The following is a 23441-nucleotide window of genomic DNA, read 5'->3' on the forward strand; positions in this document are numbered from 1 at the left end:
CTATATTATGCTTCCAAACCGCCCGGCCGTGATCTAAGCTGTGCGCTGATGCGCACGGTACAGATCTTGTCGCTGCACGCAGCGATTTACACTAGCAATATGTCTAGATTATAGGCTATTACTAGTCAAACCGCCCGGCCGCGATTTCAAACTGTGCGCTGATCCCAGCGCACGGTACTTTCTTTTAAATCAAGTCACGTCAGTGACCTACCCCGATTTAAAACTGTGCGCTGATCCCAGCGCACGGTACAAAACTCTTAAATCTATGATTTAAACCTGTGCACTTTAGTGCACAACGATTTAAAACTGTAATATGTCTAGATTATAGACTATATTACGGCACCACGATTTAAAACTGTTCGGTTATTTGGCGATGTTGTGCCCGGCTCCGACCAGCCCATGCAGTAGGCAGAGTTAAAGGACTAACACGCACAGTTGAACTAAATGCTCCCAATGATAGCTTATATTTGATGAACTCAAACGTGCATTTTATAGGGTTTTTATTAATTCATATTAATTATAAACACTTACAATCATACATTCACACGTTCTGTTCACACTTCCCCCCAACTCAAGATGAATACAGTAACCCCGGAATCTGGATTACAGGTCCTATTGGTCTGTAGTTCTATCCTAACTCTGTCGGTAGGGTTTACTATCATTTGAACACTCTAATCTCCCAGATCATGGTACAGTTTAGCTTGTCATTGTTGTTTCTCAGACTTAGTTATTAATTATGTGTAATCATGTGATTAAGTGGTTTTAAATCTACCTTATCGTTAATCAGATGGTAATTGATCAACGATGGGGAGACAAGAACACAGATGACATTTGGTTACAATCTAAACATCATATTACATCAATTATTAATAATGTACAATTATATATCGCATAATACATTATAGCATATAATTACCGCTGGTCTCTGCCTAGACATGTCACGTTCGATGGTATTGGTGAATCTAATTTACACTTTGTGCCATACAGAATAGTCAATGCAGCCTTCTGACTGATCCCACCTCCATACTGACACTTTCAGCCAATCAGATCCCACAGACCATCCAGCTTGCACCTCTGGCTACAGCAGCTCCTATTACAGTCCCTGTAATGCCCAACTACTGTTTAGATTATTACAGGTATTTATCATTTAGCCTTTTTACCAACCCAATATTATTTAGAACACATTTACACAATTGAAAGGGATTAAAGATTGGTTACTTCATCCCCCATTTTCCATGTTCTATTTGTGTGAGTTGACACTGCCCTGTGAAAGGAGTCAATAATGGCCTGTCTTCCAACAGGAGAAAGCCGTAAAACCCCCGATAACCACCGGTCTGTTTTGTAGAATGGAATGTGGGGACCTGAGCTCTCTCACCCTAGAGGAGCTGCTTAATCTCCAATCAATCTGACCCAATATATAATTTCTCATTATGAGTACAAATCTCGCACACCCATAATTAACCAAACACAGACTATACCTCAGGTACCACAGGTGGGTACAGCTAGATTAAACAGGAGCTGGGCAAGCAAAGGCAGGTGTGTGTTTACCACTAATGGCATCTGGCCCCGGGGGTGATGATGAAATAGTGGCTCAGGTGCAGCGGTGGGGGAAATCAGCCCTCAACTGCTTCTGACATACATACTAGTAGGGGCGAGACTCCCCTCACTTTGAGTGGCACCGAATGTGGAAGCAACAGATGTATTTCTGACAGAATTACCAGTCTGGTATAAAGGCTCATACATAGTCTGGATTTTCGGTGGTTAGGTGACCACCGAACTACAACATGACGTCACGAGCCGTGGTGAAGAGCAAACCACCGCCACCGCTCCAGCCCTTCTCTCTGTTTTTACTCACCACCGCTCAACGTTATTTCAGCTCCGGTGGTCATCTCACCACCGAAAATCCAGACTATGAATATAGGCCTTAACTGTCTTTCTGACAGAATTAGCAGTCTGGTAACTGTCTTTCTGATAGAATTACCAGTCTGGTAACTGTCTGACAGAATTACCAGTCTGGTAACTGTCTTTCTGACAGAATTAGCAGTCTGGTATAACTGTCTTTCTGACAGAATTAGCATCGGATTCATGCATTCTCATGTAAAAAGAAAGAAAATCCTCACCCAGTAGGGGTGGGGTAGGGGCAAGGACTGTCTAAAGAGGACGAGACGCGAAGACCGTACGGGCGACGCCATGTTGCTCCATGGTGCTCCATGGAAGGAAAGAAACATGCGCAGTTGAGACCAAGGAAGATGAACGCGGAAGTGTTGGCTGCATATAGCCCATTGCGCATGTTTCTTTCCTTCCATGGAGCAACATGGCGTCGCCCGTACGGTCTTCGCGTCTCGTCCTCTTTAGACAGTCCTTGGGTAGGGGAGGGAAGCTTCGCCCTCCCATCCCCTCCCCATATTTATGTCAGAAGCCATTGAGGGCTGATTTGACCCTTGTGCTCAGGTGCAATGTTGTTCTGTAGCTACGTAGGTCTATCTTACAGTGTCATACAAAGAAAGATATGCAACCATATATCAAATACAAAGTCCCCTGAATGTGTAGACTAGTATCAAAAATAAACTAGTGTTGTAATAATCGGTGGGTTTCAGATGGGAAGGATTAGTATGAATCACCATTCCAATTCATTCAGGGCTTTATTATTAGCGTGAGAAAACAATGTTTAAATTTACATTCATAAGGAGACACTTTTATTTTTGCTACAAGTTAACTAAATATTAATGTTACATTGGTGAAGGATACAGTATACCCCAGCATGTATGCGTTTGAATAATGTTTGTCTTGAACTTGGTTTCTGAGGTTTTTTTATCCAGTGTTGAACCAGTGTTGTTTCTATCCACCCCTAATGGTGAACAACCCGCGTTTTTAAACGTAGAAGAAATCTCGGAGTCCAAAGTGGCAAAAATCTTTCTCATACAGAGAACGTAGTTTTCAAGCCTTTTGACCATCTCAATATCAGCTTTAACACTTTGAAACCATGAGGCCTTCAAACATAATGTTTTGCCAATTCTATACCTCATAATGTACTTCTTACAGATGTACGTAAGAGTTGCTATTTTCTTCTTTTCTATATAGTTCTAATATCACCCAGGGTTCTTTAAGGGAGGATAATCAACTTTTCACCAACTTTATCATGATAGATAATAGATGTGATGTTTGCATCTCTGTTTAATCTTTAGTTTATAGAAAACTGAATCAATTCCAAACAAGGTTTAATATTGCAATCAAATCCATATACACCTATTGTAAAAAAAAAAACAAAAAAAAAACATGAATGATCTACAAAGAACATAAATTGCCTTTGGATGATCTGCTACCAAGTCTAGGTGGCACCTCGACCCATGATGGACTTCTTAGTGTTTTTATCAGGTTTTAAAAGGATTATATAACACTTTGGTCCAAACAGCGCCAGCAAAAGGCCAAAACTAGATGCTAAAATAGCAAAGACCTCCACTATATCTGCATATTTGCCCGGGGAGCTGATATATGCTGGGATGAAGGCTATCCACACGGCACAGAAGATCAGCATGCTGAACGTGATTAACTTGGCTTCATTGAAGTTGTCCGGCAGATTCCTTGCCATGAATGCCAGGACGAAGCTGAGGAGTGCCAGCAAACCGATATAACCCAGTAACACTGCAAAACCAACCGTTGATCCCACAGCACATTCATAGACTATCTTATCACTGTGGTATTGTGTGTTTTTATTAGGAGTTGGTGAAGCAGACACAAGCCAGGCTGTGCAAATGATCGCCTGGATGAAAGTAAGAACCAGGACCGTTCCTCTCTGCTGCATGGCACCGAAAAACTTCATAATGTCTGCACCCCCAGGCTTGGAGGCCTTGAACACAGCCAACACCACCATAGTCTTCACCAGGATGCACGAGACACACAGCACGAAGCTGATCCCGAACGCTGCGTGCCTCAGCTGACAGGTCCAGAGTCTCGGTCGTCCGATGAACAGAAGCGAGCACAAGAAACACAGTTTGAGTGACATCAACAGTTGGAAGCTGAGTTCGGAGTTGTTGGCGCGCACCACGGGCGTGTCTCGATGGTAGATGAAGATTCCCGTGATGATGGCACACATGAGCGTGCCTAACAGTGAGATGGTTGTCAAGGAGATACCCAGGGGCTCGTGGTAGGACAGGAACTCCATGCTCTTGGAAACGCAGTGGTCACGCTGGGGACTGGACCAGAAGTCCTCTGGACAACTGGTGCACTCTGTAGAGTCTATAACAAGGACAGTCAGCAAGTTTAAGGAGAGAGATAAGTAAAGTATTGTCCTAAAGATAATCCACATTGCTACATCCTATGATCCCGAGTGCAGCAGAATTTGTTTTGCTCCACCGTTGCTGCCGATGCGGTTCATTACTTCTGTCATGATCTGGCTCTCTGCCTGGCTATTTATCTCTTTCTGTATCTCTCCCTCTGTGCAATTCTCTCTGTCTTTCCATTTTGGCCACTCCCACCTCCCATTGCACCTGGTTCCACTCTCATCAGCCCAGCCCATTACAAACCTGTGAACACTGCTACAATCAACCCACCACCTATAAGTACTGGACTCATTACACAAACAAACTGTCAGAACATAACTCAATGTCCGGTGTGCTACCTGGTTGTCCCTGAGCTCTCTACGTTTCTGGTTCCTTGCTGTGCCCTAGTGTTTGGCGTTTTTGGACTTTACTTTATGGGTGCCTTTGAAAGGTTTGCATTTTTGGACTTTGTTTTTGCCTTTGTGTTTTTGAAGAGATTCATGTTTTGGCTTTCCTGATTTTTCTCTGCATGCAACTACTGCTAACTTTTGTAAGCCTGACCGTGTTTGATTTAATAAATCTTTATTTGAACGTTCCTCTGCATTTGGGTTCAGTCATTCTGCAAACCGTGACAACTTCTTCACTTCTTCAGCATTTCTAAGCTAAATAATTCAATCCTCAAAGGAGACTATGGGCCCTATTTTGCATGTCTTAAGTAACCAGGTCTTATGACTTAACTTAAGACCTGGAGGCATGGTCAATGCTGTTTGGCCACTCAGAATAGCCAAATGGCATTGACCACGCCTCCAGGTCTTAAGTTAAGTAATAAGACCTGGTACTTAAGACACGCAAAATAGGGCCCATTAATGTGAGTATGCCGGTCATCAAACCATTGGCTCAGGAATTAATCACCATTAATTCAAGGCTTCATGGGGTGTGTAATTGATGACAAAAAAAAGTCATATTTGGGTGAACATATTTATGTTTTTGGCCACAAGCTGTATATAAATTGACAGTTGCATTCCCAAGTCTCTAATATAAACTAACCCGTTTTATTGCTGATCTCTCCCTCGGAACAAGCGATGCAGTCGAAGCAGCAGACAGGTTCTCCTTTCCTTCTGGCCACACGGGTTCCAGGAGAACAGCTCTCACTGCACACTGACCGAGGGGGCTGCAGAGGAAAGTATAGCAATGATCATTTTCAAGTCTAAATTAAATTGCATTCCCATCGTGAGCTCAATATGCATAGAAAGCCAAAATTACTTTTTCGGAGTTCCAGGAGATTCTGTCTTCGTCAAGGGTGAGTTCTTCATCTCCGGAGGCTGACTTCTTGACCACGCCTACATTGTGAATCTTTGTGCTTCCATCAGGGAGCCACGCCCAGTTCAATATATCGAAGATTGGTAAAGCATCACCATTCTCATCAAATGATACATGATCTCCAACAGATGTGGTGAAGTTGACCTTTTCCAGGTAATAGAGAAGCTATAGAAATGGTGATGCGCAGAAACATGAAGAGCAAGGTATACGCCAAGTCACGCCACCCACTATTTGGGGATTTAGCATTGCACAAGGGGCGTTCCTGTGGGGAGCCATGCTATGGTCCGACGGAGCATTGGTTCGACATGCGTCCGCACCTCGGACTAGCGCCTGCTCCCGTGCTTGCGGTTATGGTTAGGTTAGGGTTTGAGGTGGGTTGTCGTGTTTCAGACCAATGACTCGTCGGACCAAACACATGCACTCGTTCCTGTGGCCCGAGTTGCTAAGGCCACCAGCCTTATCACTAAAAACACCTGCGATACCCCTTGTGGCTTTAGGAGCCTTATGCTCAGTGCTATCTTACACTCTCTCCCTCTCTGCCCATGGAAGATTTAAAGTATGTGATATATCACTCACACATGATGGTTGTAGAAAACTTTAGGTTACAGAAATTGCTTGTGTTCTAGAGATTACTTAAACTGAATAGGCTGGTGTGGTTATAGCAATTAAACGCAGATCAAATTACATTTTATTTGCACCCCAAAACACGCTCACCCCGGGACAAATCTGGTGACCTCGATCGGGACCATTGTCAGCAGGTACTCCTCCTAAACGTAACCTCAGTAAAACTATGCCTAACCCTATCCTTATTCTAAACATAACCTCAATAAAACTATGCCCTAAACCTAACTTTATTCTAAAGGTAACCTCAGTAAAACTATGCCTAACCCTAACCTTATTCTAAACATAACCTCAGTAAAACTATGCCCTAAACCTAACCTTATTCTAAACATAACCTCAGTAAAACTATGCCTAACCCTAACCTTATTCTAAACATAACCTCAGTAAAACTATGCCCTAAACCTAACCTTATTCTAAACATAACGTAAAACTATGCCCTAAACCTAACCTTATTCTAAACATAACCTCAGTAAAACTATGCCCGCCTAAACCTAACCTTATTCTAAATGTAACCTCGGTAAAACTATGCCTAACTTTACAAATATTCATTACCTTAACCTTAGTAAAACAAAACAAGAATAAAAGGACCGCTGGAGACGAGCGGTCTGCAAAGAAAATGGTTTGGAGTAGTCTCTCAAGACAGACTGCCTGGGTGACAGCAGATTGCTGGGCGAGCTGTGCTTTGGAATGGGGGGTCAGATCAACATATCCGCCTGGGTGACAGCAGACTGCTGGGCGAGCACTGGCGCTTTGGCATGTGGCGTGAGATCAACATATGGAATGAATTTTGTACTGGCCATATATGGAGCGTGTCTTGAGTGTACAGGGTTTGATGAGGTCAGATCAACATATGGAATGTCTAAGATCTAAGAGTGGCAGCGGGGGCAGTGTCTTGAGTGTACAGGGTTTGGATGTGGTCAGATCAACATATAGAAAGGTCAGCGGAGATGTGTACAGGGTTTGATGAGGGCCCAGGTAGGGCCGGACCTTAATTTTCAGGCCTGTTGAGAACTCTAGTTTTCACCGGCTGCCAGGCGCGGCTGCACTAATAACTTTGGGGCAGGCCCGTCTAGAGTTTGAATGGACAGGTATCAGTCGAAAGGGAGACATCGAAGAGGAAGGACGGATGGGGAAGGATCAACATATGGAATGCCAGAACAGGTCAGCTCCATATATGTAAATCTAAGGGTTTGAGGTCAGATGAGTTGCTGTTCATTTAGTTTTAGTCACAGTTTGGTCACCTGGAATGTTTTAGTGGTAGTCTAGTTTTAGTCGACTAAATATCACACGATTTTAGTAGACTAAATCTACAGTTGATTTAGTCGAACAAAATGTATTTTGACGGGCCTTGACGTCGTCGTAATGGCTGATTTTACACCTGCTGAAAATACGCGTTGTGAGCTTGTAGATCAGCTATTTTCAGCATGCAACTGATTATAAAAAAAGACTTATACTGGATCTCTTGTCCACTAGTCCCTTCCTAACATTATAGTCTAGTTTTTATTTGTTGACAAAATTGTCAGTATATTTAGTCATAGTTTTAGTCATCATAGCTTAGTTTTCATTTGGGTTTCCATTTAGTTTTCCTCGGTGAAAAAAGGCAGTCGACGAAATTCTTCGTCTTAGTTTTAGTCGACGAAATCAACACTGTCTTCAACGCATGAGTCAGGACTAGAGACTGAGCTGGCGTCCGGCGTTGTCAATGTTTCTATTTTTTTTTATATTTACATTTTCCTTAATCCAACTAGATAACATTTACAGGTTAACTGAATTAACATCCACACCTGCCATGGCTGTATCGTCTGCAAACTGGCACAGCCGTGCCCAGGGAAAGGCCCTCTTCCTGGCACACACTGCAACATGTCATGGAGGGCGTGGGCCAGAGCGTACACGGCCTTGTATATGTTGTATACGGCCCTGAGGTCGGACACGTCCAACAGGGCGGTGTCTGCTGTCCCCAGGTCCTCTTGTCCAGTGCAGACCCTTCCACCAGCGTCCACCCACTCTGCTGGAAGGGGCGCGAATCGACACGAAAATGTGTGTTCCCAAAACTGCCTCACCTGAAAGAACACAATGAAGACATGAGCACAAATACAATTGATTGATTGATTGATTGATTGATTAAACACTATTCTTTTTTTTTAATACTGTTTTTATTAGGCATTTTGTATTATGACATAACTTCAGAATATATATGACAGATAATGAGTAATTAAGTGACATAAAATGAAAAAATAATAGCGACAGGTAGTGTAAATGTACCTGTCGCTGTAAATGTTTACATAATAAAAAAGGTACATAAATGTGATTGATTAAACACTATTAACAGATTTCAAATAGTACAGTGGTACAATTGGTGCAAACAGTTGAACACAAAAAGCCCTAAGTGCTTGTGTCCATTGTGGTCCTGTCACTGTGTATTCAATTCAGTGAGACATTGCATTGGAACTATGCACAAAAACAAATTCCACACACTTTTTACTTCTGTGTGCTGTGATGTGACAATAAAGATGATTCTGATTCTGATTTAAAGGACCACTTCACCACTTTTCAACCTAACTTCATATAATAGGTCCTCAATAATAATCCTGATAAAATAGCACAATTCGACTCAGTCTGTGTCTCATAGGAGGGCTGTGGGCAGTTCAGAAACCCGTCCACCAGTGACATCATTGTTAGGCAGATTTCTTTTTTAAAACAATATTTTTTTACAAAAATGTTTAGATTTTTATTATCGTGAAAACGATGGCTTCCATTTTCGCATTGCAACTTTTCAGGACTAGAAAGCATGCAGTTTCTATTAGCTTGGATTCCTCATCGATGATGTCACTGGTGGACGGGTTTCTGAACTGCCCACAGCCCTCCTAGTGTTTGTTCTATGTTACGTGGCTGTGTTAGTCCTACTGTCTGTGCGTTGCTGTTACAACCGGACCGATAACCAAGAAACCACTCTCAACACATGGAGCCAACATGCAACCTACTCCACGCTGCTGAACAACGGCCACACTACCCCACCAACAACGGGCTGTTCGACAGGGAGAAAGGAGAGATCAAATCGACCATTCCGTGTGATCCTCTACCTAACGACATCTATCCTGCTGGCTGGTGATATCCAGCCAAACCCAGGACCTCACCTGAGCGACAACGGCGGGCCGCTTTCCCCCCTCGACACGACGGAAATCCAACACATTTCCACTGGGTTGGTGTTGGGAGTGATGAGTGGCGCTGACGGCTGGATGGCGGGCCGAGGGAGACGCCACCAAACGCGGGGAGGCGGCGGCACTGGAGGAGGAGGTGTCTTGGCGGATATGTCCGTGATCATCACGCCAGGAGACCGACTGATCACTCTTGGCGTGGGGCAATCTTTGCTGCGGGAGGCGCCGAGTAAGCATGTAATTAGTGTGGTTGCCCTAAAGGGCAACCAGACTATTGTAATTGTAACACTTTCTTTTTCTTTTTACTGGAGTAACCTTCGTCCGGAGTTAGTGGGAGGGGCCTATTTTACAAAAAATGCCTAAAGTCACGAACGGAATGTCCAATCCATCCCAAATTTGAATCAGATGTCGCGGGTAGTTTAATCAACCAAAAGCCAAAAGCGATTCCATTTTCATCCATAGGGGGCGCCGCAAATGCGAAAAATTTAACCGCTTGTTGCAGAAAATCACACCCGTATGAAGTTAGTGGCGCAACTCCGTGTGGGGGTCCCCAGGGGGAGCCAGCCCGCGTCCGAAACGGTCGAGAAATGACAGAGTTACAGTGTGGGGGTCCCCCAGGGGGTCCCTCTACTGTACTGTACCTGCACTGTACTGTAACACCTCAAATCATCATATATAGGCTACAGTTAATTGTGAAAACCAACCAAACGCTATTTTTCGTGCTCGGACAGACCCAGCCAGCCAGCCAGCCAGGGACAGACCCAGGGACACACAAAGCTAGATAGGAGTGGTTGCACCACTCAAAAGTTATTTTCACAGGGGTGAGATGACGTGTTTTTTGTTTTTTGGGGGGATAAATCCCCTCCGAATTACTTACGTATGATCGCAGGGTGACACGACATTGTAATTGGCTGGCAATATCAGTGGGAGGGGCATATGTAAGCCACTGCGGCAACCACACTTTGCAATTTTTTAAAATTGCGACCTTTCTAGTTTATTTTACTGGAGTAACCCTTTTTTTGAAACGCTACTCCTCCCACAGTTTTAACTGTACACACTTGACCCATATGTCAAATTGAACGGAAAAATCGGGAATGGTGTGCTTGGTCATTGCTAAGAGAAATATTGTATAGTTTAATTGATATTAATTTATTACTGAATTAAATTTCCCCATTGACATGAATGGGAAAATGCGAAAAATCACGTTCAAGTATTTTTTCCTCGGAGACCGTAAGGGCTATAGTTACAAAACTTGGAGGGATAATTCGTAATACTTACTAAAATTAATTAACTTATAATTACATCGGTCGGCCTCATGGTGGCGCTATAACAGCCCACGTTACGTTTTGGCTTATAACTCTTGAACCGTAGGTCGTAAATTCAAAATTCCTTTCTCCCTGTATTCCTTGGGCCATGACGCATCTCCCCATATAGGCCACGCCCATTTGCGTCAGGATAGATTTTCCGCCATTTTGAATTTTCTTCAAAACACACCTTTATTTTCTGTTTCTACAGATTTTGTCTGAATCTCACAGAAATCGGTACACATGATCTCTGGACCTATCGGACCGCGTTTAATTTTTTTTCTGATTTTTTGAATTTTTTTTGTCCGTATCGTTCGGCCTTAATCGTCGTCCGAAGTTAGCGGGAGGGGCCTATTTTACAAAAAATGCCTAAAATCACGAACGGAATGTCCAATCCATCCCAAATTTGAATCAGATGTCGTGGGTGGTTTAATCAACCAAAAGCCAAAAGCGATTATATTTTCATCCATAGGGGGCGCCGCAAAAGCGAAAATGTAACCGTTTCTTGCAGAAAAATTATTTTTGGGGGGATAAATCCCCTCCGAATTACTTACGCATGACCGCAGGGGTGAGCCATTGTAATTGGCTGGCAATATCAGTGGGAGGGGCATATGTAAGCCACTGCGGCAACCACACTTTGCAATTTTTTAAAATTGCGACATTTCTAGTTCCACCTGCTGTGACAGTGTGCGACGGGGGACGCTCGCCGTGTCTACAGACAGCCATGGCTGCCCCTGGTGTGGCACAGTCTTCGCCGCGGGACGAGTTGGGGGTGCGGGCGGCGGTTCCGCCTGTATCTGCGGCGGTAGGTGCAGGCGGCGCGGCCCTGTACTCCTTGACAGCCAGCGGCGGTGAGTACCAAACAACCACCGGGACAGCCTCACTGCGCCCCACCAAACAAAAACTAAAAGGACTAAACCCAGCCATCAAGAAATACCGCAAGACGAAAATCTTTAAAACTCTTAATCATGCAAAAATTATCTGGGACCCAAAGTCCAAACCAACGGGTTTATTGGGCGGACATTTAAATATCTGTAGCGTCGTTGCAAAGCAAACTCAACTGGAACACTTGCTGTCTGACTCTAACCTGGATTTTCTAGGCCTTTCAGAAACATGGCTAAATCAGAATTCATCTGCGGCAGCTATTAACGTTCCTGGGTATAGTTTGTGCAATTTTAAGGGGCGGCAGTGGCTCAGGGCCACTCAGTGGCCCGTAGAGCGGCCAGACAGGAACCGCAAGGTTGCCAGTTCGATCCCTGTGGGCTCCCCCAGAGTTGGTGTCGAGGTGTCCTTGAGCAAGACACTGAACCCCTAATTGTAGAATGGTCACATCATGAAACAGATTTTGAATGTATTGGGCTGAATATTACACTGTCTCCAGAAATGTCTTTTATTGTTATCTGTTTATATAGACCACCCTCAGCCAACAGTATATTTTATGAGCACCTAGAGACCATGCTTAAAGAATGTGACAACAAAAAGGAACTCCTACTTTTTGGTGATCTAAATTCCAACTGGAGTATTAAATCAAATAGGAAAAAACTTAAAGAGATTTAATCTAATTTAATTTAAGACAAATTTAATCTCACCCAGTTGGTGGAAGGTCCAACTAGAATAACCAATTCCTCTCAGACACAAATTGACTTAATGTTCACAAATAGGCCGGAGAGAATAACAAAATCATATAACTTGATAACTGGTATGTCTGACCATAACATTACTTTACTGGTGAGGAAACTCACCAGTAAACGGTTTGACAATGAGAAAACCATGAGAAAACCAAAATCCTTTCACCAGATAATCCCCAAAAATGTAACTGATAATCTTGACAGGGCTCTAAAACAAACTGATTGGTCTGACCTTCTATGTAGTCAGGATATAGAGAGTAGCAGTCATACTTTTGTGACGACCATAAATATTGAACACTCTGCCATGGTTCAATAGCGCCCTCTGGCAGCAGATGAAGGAGCGGGATTTTGCCTTAAAGGGTAAGACCACTTTTTTAGAGGTTTGGGTTGTTTTCTTACCTTATTATGGTCAAACTAGTCCAGTCCAGGAGTTATTTCGCTCCATAGTGCAGTTTTACAGAAAATAGCGTTATAAAAATACCAGCCCATTGACTTACATTGTACACTGAAACAGCTCTCAAAATCACTCTTTTAGTTCGTAAACAAACACAAACAAAGTTGTTTCAGACAATATAGAGCAACACCAAAACTCATGTGGTTTTATTTTTTCATAAAAATGGTAACTTCCTGTTGATTTTACTATATGAAGATCTGGATCCGGATCCATGGATCCAGTCCGGGTTTTCTTCTGAATAAAAATGGACAAATCAACAGGAAGTTAACATTTTTATGAAAAAAGAGTTTTGGTGTTGCTCTATATTGTCTGAAACAACTTTGTTTGTGTTTGTTTACGAACTAAAAGAGTGATTTTGAGAGCTGTTTCAGTGTACAATGTAAGTCAATGGGCTGGTATTTTTATAACGCTATTTTCTGTAAAACTGCACTATGGAGCGAAATAACTCCTGGACTGGACTAGTTTGACCATAATAAGGTAAGAAAACAACCCAAACCTCTAAAAAAGTGGTCTTACCCTTTAAAGAGATCACTTAAATCAGGTCACAGCAGTGACAGGCATATTTTCACAAGCCTCCGAAACAAGGTAGTAAGGAACTTAAGGAAAGCAAAAGCGGATTTTTTTCATTAAAGTAATAGAAGATGCAAGGGGAAATGGGAAATTGATCTGGGAAAACCTTAATAAACTAACTGGGAGAAATAAGGATCACAAAACAAAGGAACTCGAACTTAAAGTGAATGGGATCTTAACCCTAGATCATGATGTGATTGCAAATCATTTTAATAGTTTCTTTATAAATTCTGTTGAGGAGCTGGCTCAAAGCTTCACTACTAGAACTTGGACTTGTGATCCTATTAAGGATGCCCATTTTCAGGTTGGATGAGATTACCGAATCTGAAGTGGTAAAGATTATAAACTCATTAAGAGACTCAAAAGCAAAGGATGTTTGTAATATGGACACAACCTTTCTAAAAACACATAAGGACGCCCTAATCTGTCCTATAGCTCACTTGATAAATCTATCAATCAAACAATGCATTTTTCCAAGTACATGGAAAACGGCTATTGTAACACCCATTTTTAAGGCTGGGGACCAAACAAATGTGGCAAATTATAGACCGATCAGTATTCTACCTATTGTGTCCAAAGTGGCTGAGAAATGGGTGGCCCAACAACTGACTGCCCACCTGAACTCGGACCACAATCCTTTGCACCCACTGCAATTCGGTTTTCGCTCCAACCATTCAACAGAAACAGCTAACTGTTACTTTCTGGAAGGTGTAAAGTCAAAGTTAGACTCGGGTGGCATAGTAGGCGCAGTATTTCTGGATCTCAAAAAGGCATTTGACACTGTACACCATCAGGTACTTCTGTCAAAGCTCTCCTCATTTAATTTTTCTACAGAGGCAGTCAAATGGATGCATTCATATTTAACAAACAGGAACCAAAGTGTTCGTGTTGGTGGTGCTCAGTCAGTATATCTTAACTGTGGCATTGGAGTTCCTCAGGGATCAATACTGGGCCCTATTTTGTTTAGTTTATATATAAATGATCTGCCTTCCGTCTGTCCAACTGTCTCCATACAAATGTATGCCGATGACACAGTTCTTTATGCTAAAAACAAACAACTAGCAGCAGACAAATTAACTGCAGCCATGGTCCATGTATCTGACTGGCTGAGGAACTCATGTTTGCATCTGAATACAAAAAAAACTGTTGGTATGTTTTTTTTCACGAAACTCCACAGACCCTGACACTGACATTCTTATTGAAGGTAGTAGTATTCAGGTAGTATCAGAATTTAAATATCTTGGAATTACACTAGACTCAAACTTGACATTCAAAAAGCATGTTAAAAATGTAGCCAATAAAATCAAATTCAATTTATCCAATTTCAGACACATAAGACCATATCTAACAACAGATGCAGCTAAACTCTTCATGCATGCTATGATTTTTTCACACATAACCTATTGTTTCACAACCTGGTCACAGACAAATCAGACAACTTTACAACCCATAGAATCACTTTACAAACAGACATTAAAAACACTGGATCAAAAGCCCAACCGTTACCACCATTGCCATATAGTTCTAAAGTACAACTTATTTAATTTTGACAGCTTTAAACATTTTGCAGATGACTGCCTCATTTTTAAGATCTTAAATGGACTTGCACCTCCACCACTGAAACAGTTCATAGATCGAAGGGACAGTGGTGACAGAGCAACAAGGGCAACTACCAGAGGGGACTGTGAAGTGCCAATCAGACGTAGTGTCTTTGGTAAAACAGTCTTCTCTGTTAGAGCCTCCCATCACTGGAACAGTCTCCCCACAGAAGTAAGAGAGACTTCCAACTATCTGACCTTCAAATTCAACCTGAAAAGGTGGCTAAAAACGATTCAAATCTGTAATCATGAGTAACTATCAGCACTATTTAGTATTTACAACCGGTGTCATTTCTTTGTGGAGTTGCTGTTGTTCTGTCCCCTGTACCATGTTGATCTGTTCCTGTATTTTACTGTATTGTACTGTGTTTTCGTATGGACATGGTGTTGGGTGCTGGCACATATGCACACATGGCACCAACGCATGGTGCTGTGTGCCGGCACACACACTCTGTCTTTCTTTTATCTGTTGTATTGTGTTTTCGTATGGACATGGTGTTGGGTGCTGGCACATATGCACACATGGCATCAACGCATGGTGTTGTGTGCTGGCACACTACACTATGTCTTTCTTTTATCTGTTTTGTATTGTGCTTTTGTATGGACATAGTGTTGGGTGCTGGCACATATGCACACATGGCATCAACGCATGGTGTTGTGTGCTGGCACACTACACTATGTCTTTCTTTTTATCATTCATTTCTTAAGAGCCTGCCCAGGGACTACATATGAAATTTAGCTTTGGCTAACTCTGGCCCATTTACATTGATGTGAAAACTGACATGTTGATTAATGAGCTTTGTCCCTGTCAAGTAAATAAATAAATAAATGAGACACAGACTGAGTAGAAAAAAATGGTGCCAGTTTATCATGATTATTACTGAGGAACTATTATATGAAGATAGGTTGAAAAGTGGTGAAGTGGTCCTTTAAAGACATACAATAATACAATACAGTACATCATCAACACTAGTGGCAATAACATAAACACATATGTATGGTAAACAGTTTTGGGTGGAGGGTAACAGATACCATATTTAGAAATAAAAGCTTAAAGGGATAGTTCAGATTTTTTTTACTTAAGCTGTATGAAATACTTTCCATTAATATAGTGGTTGCAACTGTATGAATTGATTGCCCGAGTTCTGCTCTGGTTTTGGTGAAATATTAAGTAGTTCCGGTCATTTTGTGGGGGGCACAGGGGGCCACGCATTAAAAGTAAATGAATCCACAAAACTAACATTTGTATTGTTGACCTATTTCTAAAATATTAGTGCAACTTTAGTTAATTTTTGACTCCTCTATCACACAGAACTATGTTTTTTGTGTCCATATCACTACGCCCCAAAAATTGTTCCATGTGATAGAGGGGTCAAAGTTGAACGAAAGTTGCACTAATATTTTAGAAATAGGTCAGAAGACTTTTTTATTTATTTCGACGTCAGGCCTAAATGGGTTAAGTTCAAAAAATCTGAACTATCCATTTAAATACAAAACTAAACAGAAATACTTACTACGTTATCTTCGTGGTCATTGTCGGGATGTATTTTTAATAAGAAGTCCTTGAGGCCTGGTATCTCTCCACGACGGATGGCGAAGCCCAGCGTGCCTCTCAGGTAGGGCAGGTAGTGAGGAGCCTGGAGATAAGGGTCTCTCCACCAACCGGACGTGGCAGGTAAGATCCATAGCAGACCTGTCACATTCTGCTTAATCACCTGTTCATTGTTTTGAAACAAAAACAAAAAAGAATCACACCCGTGTGAACTGAGCGGTGCAGGCTGTGTGTGTGTGTGTGTGTGTGTGTGTGTGTGTGTGTGTGTGTGTGTGTGTGTGTGTGTGTGTGTGTGTGTGTGTGTGTGTGTGTGTGTGTGTCTGTGTGTGTGTGTGTGTGTGTGTGTGTGTGTGTGTGTATACTGTACTGTGCATATAGTTATAGTGGTCAGTGTGAAGCTCAACAGCTGTACTGTAGCCCTTTTAGGCTGCTCAACAGTGCCACTTTAGGTCACCCAGCGGTATTGAAGTACTCAAACAGACAGACGAGAGAGAGAGAGAGAGAGAGAGAGAGAGAGACAGACATTAGAGAGAGAGAGACAGACAGACATTAGAGAGAGAGAGATAGAGAGAGAGAGAGAGATAGGCTATAGAGAGAGAGAGACAGACATTATAGAGAGAGAGAGAGACATAGAGAGAGAGAGAGATATAGGCTATAGAGAGCGAGAGACAGACATTATAGAGAGAGAGAGACAGAGAGAGAGAGAGATATAGGCTATAGAGAGAGAGAGACAGACATTAGAGAGAGAGAGAGACAGACATTATAGAGAGAGAGAGACATAGAGAGAGAGAGAGATGTAGGCTATAGAGAGAGAGAGACAGACATTAGAGAGAGAGACAGACATTATAGAGAGAGAGAGACATAGAGAGAGAGATATAGGCTATAGAGAGAGAGAGACAGACATTAGAGAGAGAGACATACAGACATTATAGAGAGAGAGAGACATAGAGAGAGAGAGAGATAGAGAGAGACATATATAGAGAGAGAGACAGACATTAGAGAGAGAGAGACAGACATTATAGAGAGAGAGAGAGAGAGAGAGAGAGACATAGAGAGAGAGAGAGAGAGACAGACATTATAGAGAGAGAGAGACATAGAGAGAGAGAGAGAGAGAGCGAGAGACAGACAGACAGACAGACAGACAGACAGACAGACAGACAGACAGACAGACAGACAGACAGACAGACAGACAGACAGACAGATGTACAGACAGACAGACATATACAAACAGACAGACAGACAGACAGACAGACAGACAGACAGACAGACAGACAGACAGACAGACGGAGTCACTTTAACGGAGGCGGGTTGGCACCGCTCAAAATTCATTCTTCAATACATTCTCATTTTTAGATTCCTTCTAATTACGAACCCCCTGAATTAAACATCCTAAACATGTCTCATAACAAACAAACAAACAAACCTCCTCCATGACGTTATGCATGTAGCTCCCGTATCCAAACAAGATGACCACGAGAGCCGTGGACGTCTTCATCACCGTGACAATCCTCTGGAGTCTGTCCAGGTCATTGTTGAAGGGCAGAGCCTCCGCGTACGCCACGCAGCCCAGACCGGACCGCTCCAGGTCAGACTGGAGTAACCGGGCGGCATCGCGGCCGCCGTCGTCGTCGCTGAACAACAGTCCCACCCACGTCCACTCAAACCACCTCATAGTCTGGAGAATAGCTCGCACCTGAGTGGATCGGGAACGGAGGGATACGTATGATGAGATTAGTCACATTGTGGTAAGTCAGTGTGTGGTGGAACAAACGGAAAGGTAGGAGCGCACACCAGTAGTGGCGATCTGCTGACCACAGGAGATAAAACTTTGACTTAACCCATTTTGGGCGGGAACCCCTTTTGGTGTTTTAACTAAGCATTATGTTATACTTTAGCTATTGAAAAATAGCAGATCTATGGCGCTTGTAGGTCAGCTATTTTTGAAAAATCGTAAAAATGCAGCACACATCTTTGAATATATTCTTTCAGAGCAAACTTTTTTCAGGCCTAAATGGGTAGAAAACACAGCTCGTAGTCACGATGCTAGAAACTTTAATAAACGTTTCGGCAAGCAGGTTGCCTTCTTCAGGGTATGACATACAAGGGGTAAAACTGGTATTTATAAAGATTGGGACAAAAGTGCACTCATCTGGGAGTGTCCTCAATCCTCAAGTCAGTGTGTGGAACATGAACTACTAGATACCAACAGTAACCCATTTTTTCACCCAAGTGTCAATTGTCAAATCCTAATTCTGGGGCGCTATACTCCCTCTGCCAACCTGGGGAGAGCAACGGACTGACCTCATGCTTCCTTCAATGCATGAGGAGTCCAATCCGCTTCTTTTCACCTGACAGGGGGGAGTTTCCCCGGTTGGACGTATAGCGTGTGGAAGAACACGTTATTTCAATCAGTTGCTTTCCCCCTCCATCAGGCAGTGTAGAGACCAGGATTACTGCATGTTTTTTGTGAGGGTATACCTACCCTAGGGGACACTGGTATAGAACATGCAAAATCCACACAGAAAAACACGTCTATTGTTATAGAAGTTCACCTGGAAGACAAAACTTGGTATTGTTCTGAAGAAGGATGGGAACTGAGTCAGGTCGCTCAGACAGGAGCAAGAAGCATAGTAACTTATCTGGAAAAAAAACAAAGCACAAAACATCTGTTCTGTAATGTTGTAATGTACGAACTAGATCATGGGTGGGCAACAGTGGGTCTATAGTACCCCTATAGGGGATCCTCAGGTTTACTTTAACTTAATTTTGACCTGAGATCAGATTCTAAAAATGTCTTCTACATCCTGACAGTTTTCTGAAAAAGCTATGTTTCTGTGTCAGTCGTTCTTCCATTTTTCAAAAATAGCAGACCTACAAGCTCGTGATCTGCTATTTTTCAATAGCTAAAGCATAACATAATCCATCCCAAAATGGGTTAAGGGGGGGGGGGGGGGGTAGAAAAAATATATATACAAAAAAATGAATGAATGAATAAATAAAAATATCGTCTCTGTTGGGTGGAAACCTGATGTGTCCAAAACACTTTCACTGGAAGAAGAAAAATAAAAAAAATAAAAAAAATCACAATGTGATGCGTTGTGACCTTGTTGATCTGCTATTTTTTACTTTTGTCTAATCTAACCGGGGAAAAAATAGTTGATATGGAGACACAAGGCTTCTTCCCGACAGCAATTATTATATGTTCCATGCAAACTACATTATTTATTTATCACATTTTAGATTTGCAAATATCCAAGTAAGCTAAATTAAGCATAATTATATAAAACAGGCTATGGGGATTCAAGTATAGATGGTATGCGCGTGACATCATCATCAAACCAGGAAGTTATGCAGGAACGCCTACTGAGTGGCAAAAAACTACTTTCTGGCCTTGACAACCCATGCATCCACACAGAATAGTCCTATCTGATTGCATTAAACAACGTTAAACAATGTTAAACTCACTTTGCATGTTGCTTTGCCACTCGATTTGCCACTCGATGTGCCATTTACTTTAAGCATGCGCATACCCTCTATAGGAAACTTACCACGGGCACTCTGTATAAACCTAATACTCTAGAGATGGCAATGGAACTCTTTGAGGTGGAAGGGCCGACGATTCCGAGCGCCGGAGGAGACCCGACGCAGCTCTCGTCCGGCGTAAACCGCTCCTCCGTCCCGCTGATTAGCGACAGCGCTGCGCCGAACGAAACTCCCAGCGTGAAGCAGGTGTCGTAGAGGCTGTAGCCCAGGGTCACGTTGGGCAGCAGGCTGGGGCTTCTGTTGATCTCAGTGACGGCAAAGGCCATGGTCTGGGCATATCGGAACCCTTCAATGTCAAAGCTATTATAACACAGAAAGATTGCACTGTAACGCAACGCAGTTTTTGATTATTTTTTCTTGGTCTTAACTCATTCTGGACGGGAACCCCTTTTGGTGTTTTAAGCATTATGTTATACTTTAGCTATTGAAAAATAGCAGATCGACAAGCTCGTAGCGCGGCACTCGGTGCCGCGCTACGAGCTTGTAGATCTGCTATTTTTGAAAAATTGTGAAAATGTGTTGCAAATCTTTGAATATATATATTATCTGACAGCGAACGTTTTTAGCTCAAATCTTTGCTTCTGGGGGAGTTCCTGGAACAACATATTTTCAGAGGGGGGTTCGGCGGCCAAATACAGATAATTCTCGGGGTCCTTGACATGAAAAAGGTTGAGAACTGACATATAGAAACATGAGTTTTCAAAAAACTGTCATGTTTTACAAGACATTTGTAGAATCTGTCCTCAGGTCTACAGTAAATGGGTTTTAACCCATTTTGACCTGAGATCCGATTCTAAAAATGTCTTCTACATCCTGACAGTTTTCTGAAAAAGTCAGTCGTTCTTCGATTTTTCAAAAATAGCAGACCTACAAGCTCGTAGCGCGCCACTCGGTGGCGCGCTATGAGCTTGTAGATCTGCTATTTTTCAATAGCTAAGGCATGACATAATGCTAACACCAAAAGGGGTTCCCGCCCAAAATGGGTTAAGGGGCGGCGGTGGCTCAGTGGTAGAGTGGCCGGTTCCCAGTTCGAACCCGGGTTTCCCCAGAGTTAGTGTCGAAGTGTCCTTGAGCAAGACTCTGAACCCCTAATTGCTCCCGATGTGCAGGTTGGTGCCTTGCATGTTTTCCGCCGCCATCGGTGTGTGAACATGTGTGTGAATGGGTGAATGTATACTGCACAATCTATGTAAAGCGCCTTGGATAAAGGCGCTATATAAATGCACCATTTATCTTGTGACACCCCTTACCCCTTGTCCCTGAACCTATTTGCCATTTTTTACTATTTTAAAACATTTTAAAATAGTTCAAATAGCTGATCTACAAGCTCACAGTGTGTCAATGTAGATTGGCTAGTTGCACTATTTTAAAGTTTTAAAATGTTAGAAAATTGTAAATAAGTTTAGAGACAAGGGGTAAGGGGTGTCGCAAGATAAGGCCCTTAGGGCTCCATTTTCGTCACCGCTAAACCCCTTATCCCTACATTTCTTGGCCTTTTTTTACTATTTTGAAAAACATGCTAAAAGTGTTCAACTAGCCAATCTACATTGACACATTGTGATCAGCTCTTTGAACTATTTTAAAATGTTTTTCAAAATAGTAAAAAAGGCAAAGACATTTAGGGATAAGGGGTTTAGCATGGATGAAAATAGGGCCCTAGATCTTGCGCCACCCCTTACCCCTTATCCCTAAACCTATTTGCAATTTTTTACTATTTTAAAATAATTTAAAATAGTACAAATAGCCGATCTACAAGCTAACAACGTGTCGATGTAGATTGGCTAGTTGAACTATTTTTAAATGTTTTAAAATAGTAAAAAATGGCAAATAAGTTTAGGGATAAGGGGTGGCACAAGATGAAGCCCCTTAGTCTTTTGAATAACCATTTAGTCCTATTTAGTCGTCTGACATTGAGTCAGACGACGATCTAGTCTTAGTCGACTAAATATAAAAACAGTTTAGTCTTAGTCTTAATGCAATGTTAAGTTTTTCATAATCATCTAACCAAAAGAAGTTAACACAAATACTTTTGTAATTTGTACAAATAAATGTCTTAATTCATCATATAGTGGACAGTAAAAAAAGTTCATTTTCGATTTCTTCCAAATCACATAATAAACGCATTCTGTCCTCCTCGATATATACCCACCGATAGCAGGAGGAGGGCTCCTGTTCCCTGGACTGTGTGAACGTCAGCCCAGGGAACACAGAGCTCAGGTGGAATGGAAACAGGCCGCCCAGAAGCACGTCCCCGGCCTTGTGCATTCTGTCCAGATTATACGGTGCCTGTAACTCACAAGACGAGGAAGACGAGGAGGAAGACAAGGGAGTGAGGGAAGAGAACAAATATAGCAGGCATGAAAACAGGTGTATGTCTGGAGAAGCACTCATGACTGTCCTGCTCTGTCTAACACCCCCCCACCCTTCTCTAAATCCATTGTTTTTAGGTTTAATATATACACACGGTGCCGTGCCCGTCCCCTGTCCCACCTCATGGCATTACGTAATCTTTTACAACACCGATCTGGGCCGAGACCGTGTGTGTGTGTGTGTGTGTGTGTGTGTGTGTGTGTGTGTGTCTGAGGATGACTGAGCTGCCTCCACTCCCCCCGGCATACTCGGGCCAGTCGGGTGGCAGTGGCTCAGGGGTAAAAGCAAAAAGCAAAGTTCTTTGTTTACCCAGGGTATGTGGAGTGGACTAAGCTTGAGATGCTTGTTTACAGCCACGCCCTGCTCATAGAACATTTCATGGTTGTGGTTCAATGCCTTGCTCAAGGGCACTTCAGCGGTGGTAATTTTAACGTGCCGGTCCGGGGATTCGAACTGGCGACCTTCCGGTATCAAGACCACTCCGCAAACCGTTCGGCCACCGCTGCCACTGATAGAGTTGAGTTTGATCCCAGGCTCCCCCTGAGTTCGTGTCAAAGTGTCCTTGAGCAAGTACAGTATTTGAATGGGCGAATGTAATGCACAGTCTATATGTAAAGCGCCTTGGTGCCATATAAATGCACCATTTACCATTCATACTCCTGTCCTCAGCCGTATAGCCAACCTCTGTCAACCAATATCATAATGATCGGCATAGGAGGCATATAGTCTAGAATCGTTAAAACAAAATAAAGCGGCAAATTACACTTTTTTTTTAACACTCATCTTTTACTTTCTCTAATAACAACCTAAAACATGAACCTTGGTTGAAAGAAAAAAACTAAAAAGTTGTCTTTTAATGTACCAACAGTAGAAAGTACTAACTATAAAGAATGCCCTATTTCAAGTTTTCAAATGTATAAAAATCTTTTGACAATGTGTCACATTGTGACGCATTGTGAGCTTGCAGATAGGCTATTTTCAAACGGCCGAAATGTATATAGTGCTGAAGTGTTTAATGTATGGTTTGTAATCATATTCAGAGTAACTAGCAACTAAAGTCTTCAAAT

General features: G+C 42.5%; 1 protein-coding gene across 1 annotated transcript; it reads right to left on the bottom strand.

The window, feature by feature from the left end:
- Positions 1-3328: 3328 nt before the first annotated feature.
- On the bottom strand, positions 3329-22269 carry LOC306913317 (extracellular calcium-sensing receptor-like; the record flags this gene model as incomplete). The annotated part of the gene is made up of 12 exons (XM_079489905.1): positions 3329-4236; positions 5412-5430; positions 5523-5744; positions 7985-8260; positions 9335-9568; positions 11344-11542; positions 13631-13635; positions 16424-16624; positions 17885-18154; positions 19014-19100; positions 20010-20304; positions 22154-22269. 12 exons carry the CDS (start codon positions 22267-22269, stop codon positions 3329-3331), a joined length of 2832 nt encoding a protein of 943 aa, XP_079346031.1.
- Positions 22270-23441: the final 1172 nt, after the last annotated feature.

This window comes from Electrona antarctica (assembly GCF_951216825.1).
Source record: "Electrona antarctica genome assembly, chromosome: 20".
Lineage (NCBI taxonomy): Eukaryota > Metazoa > Chordata > Actinopteri > Myctophiformes > Myctophidae > Electrona > Electrona antarctica.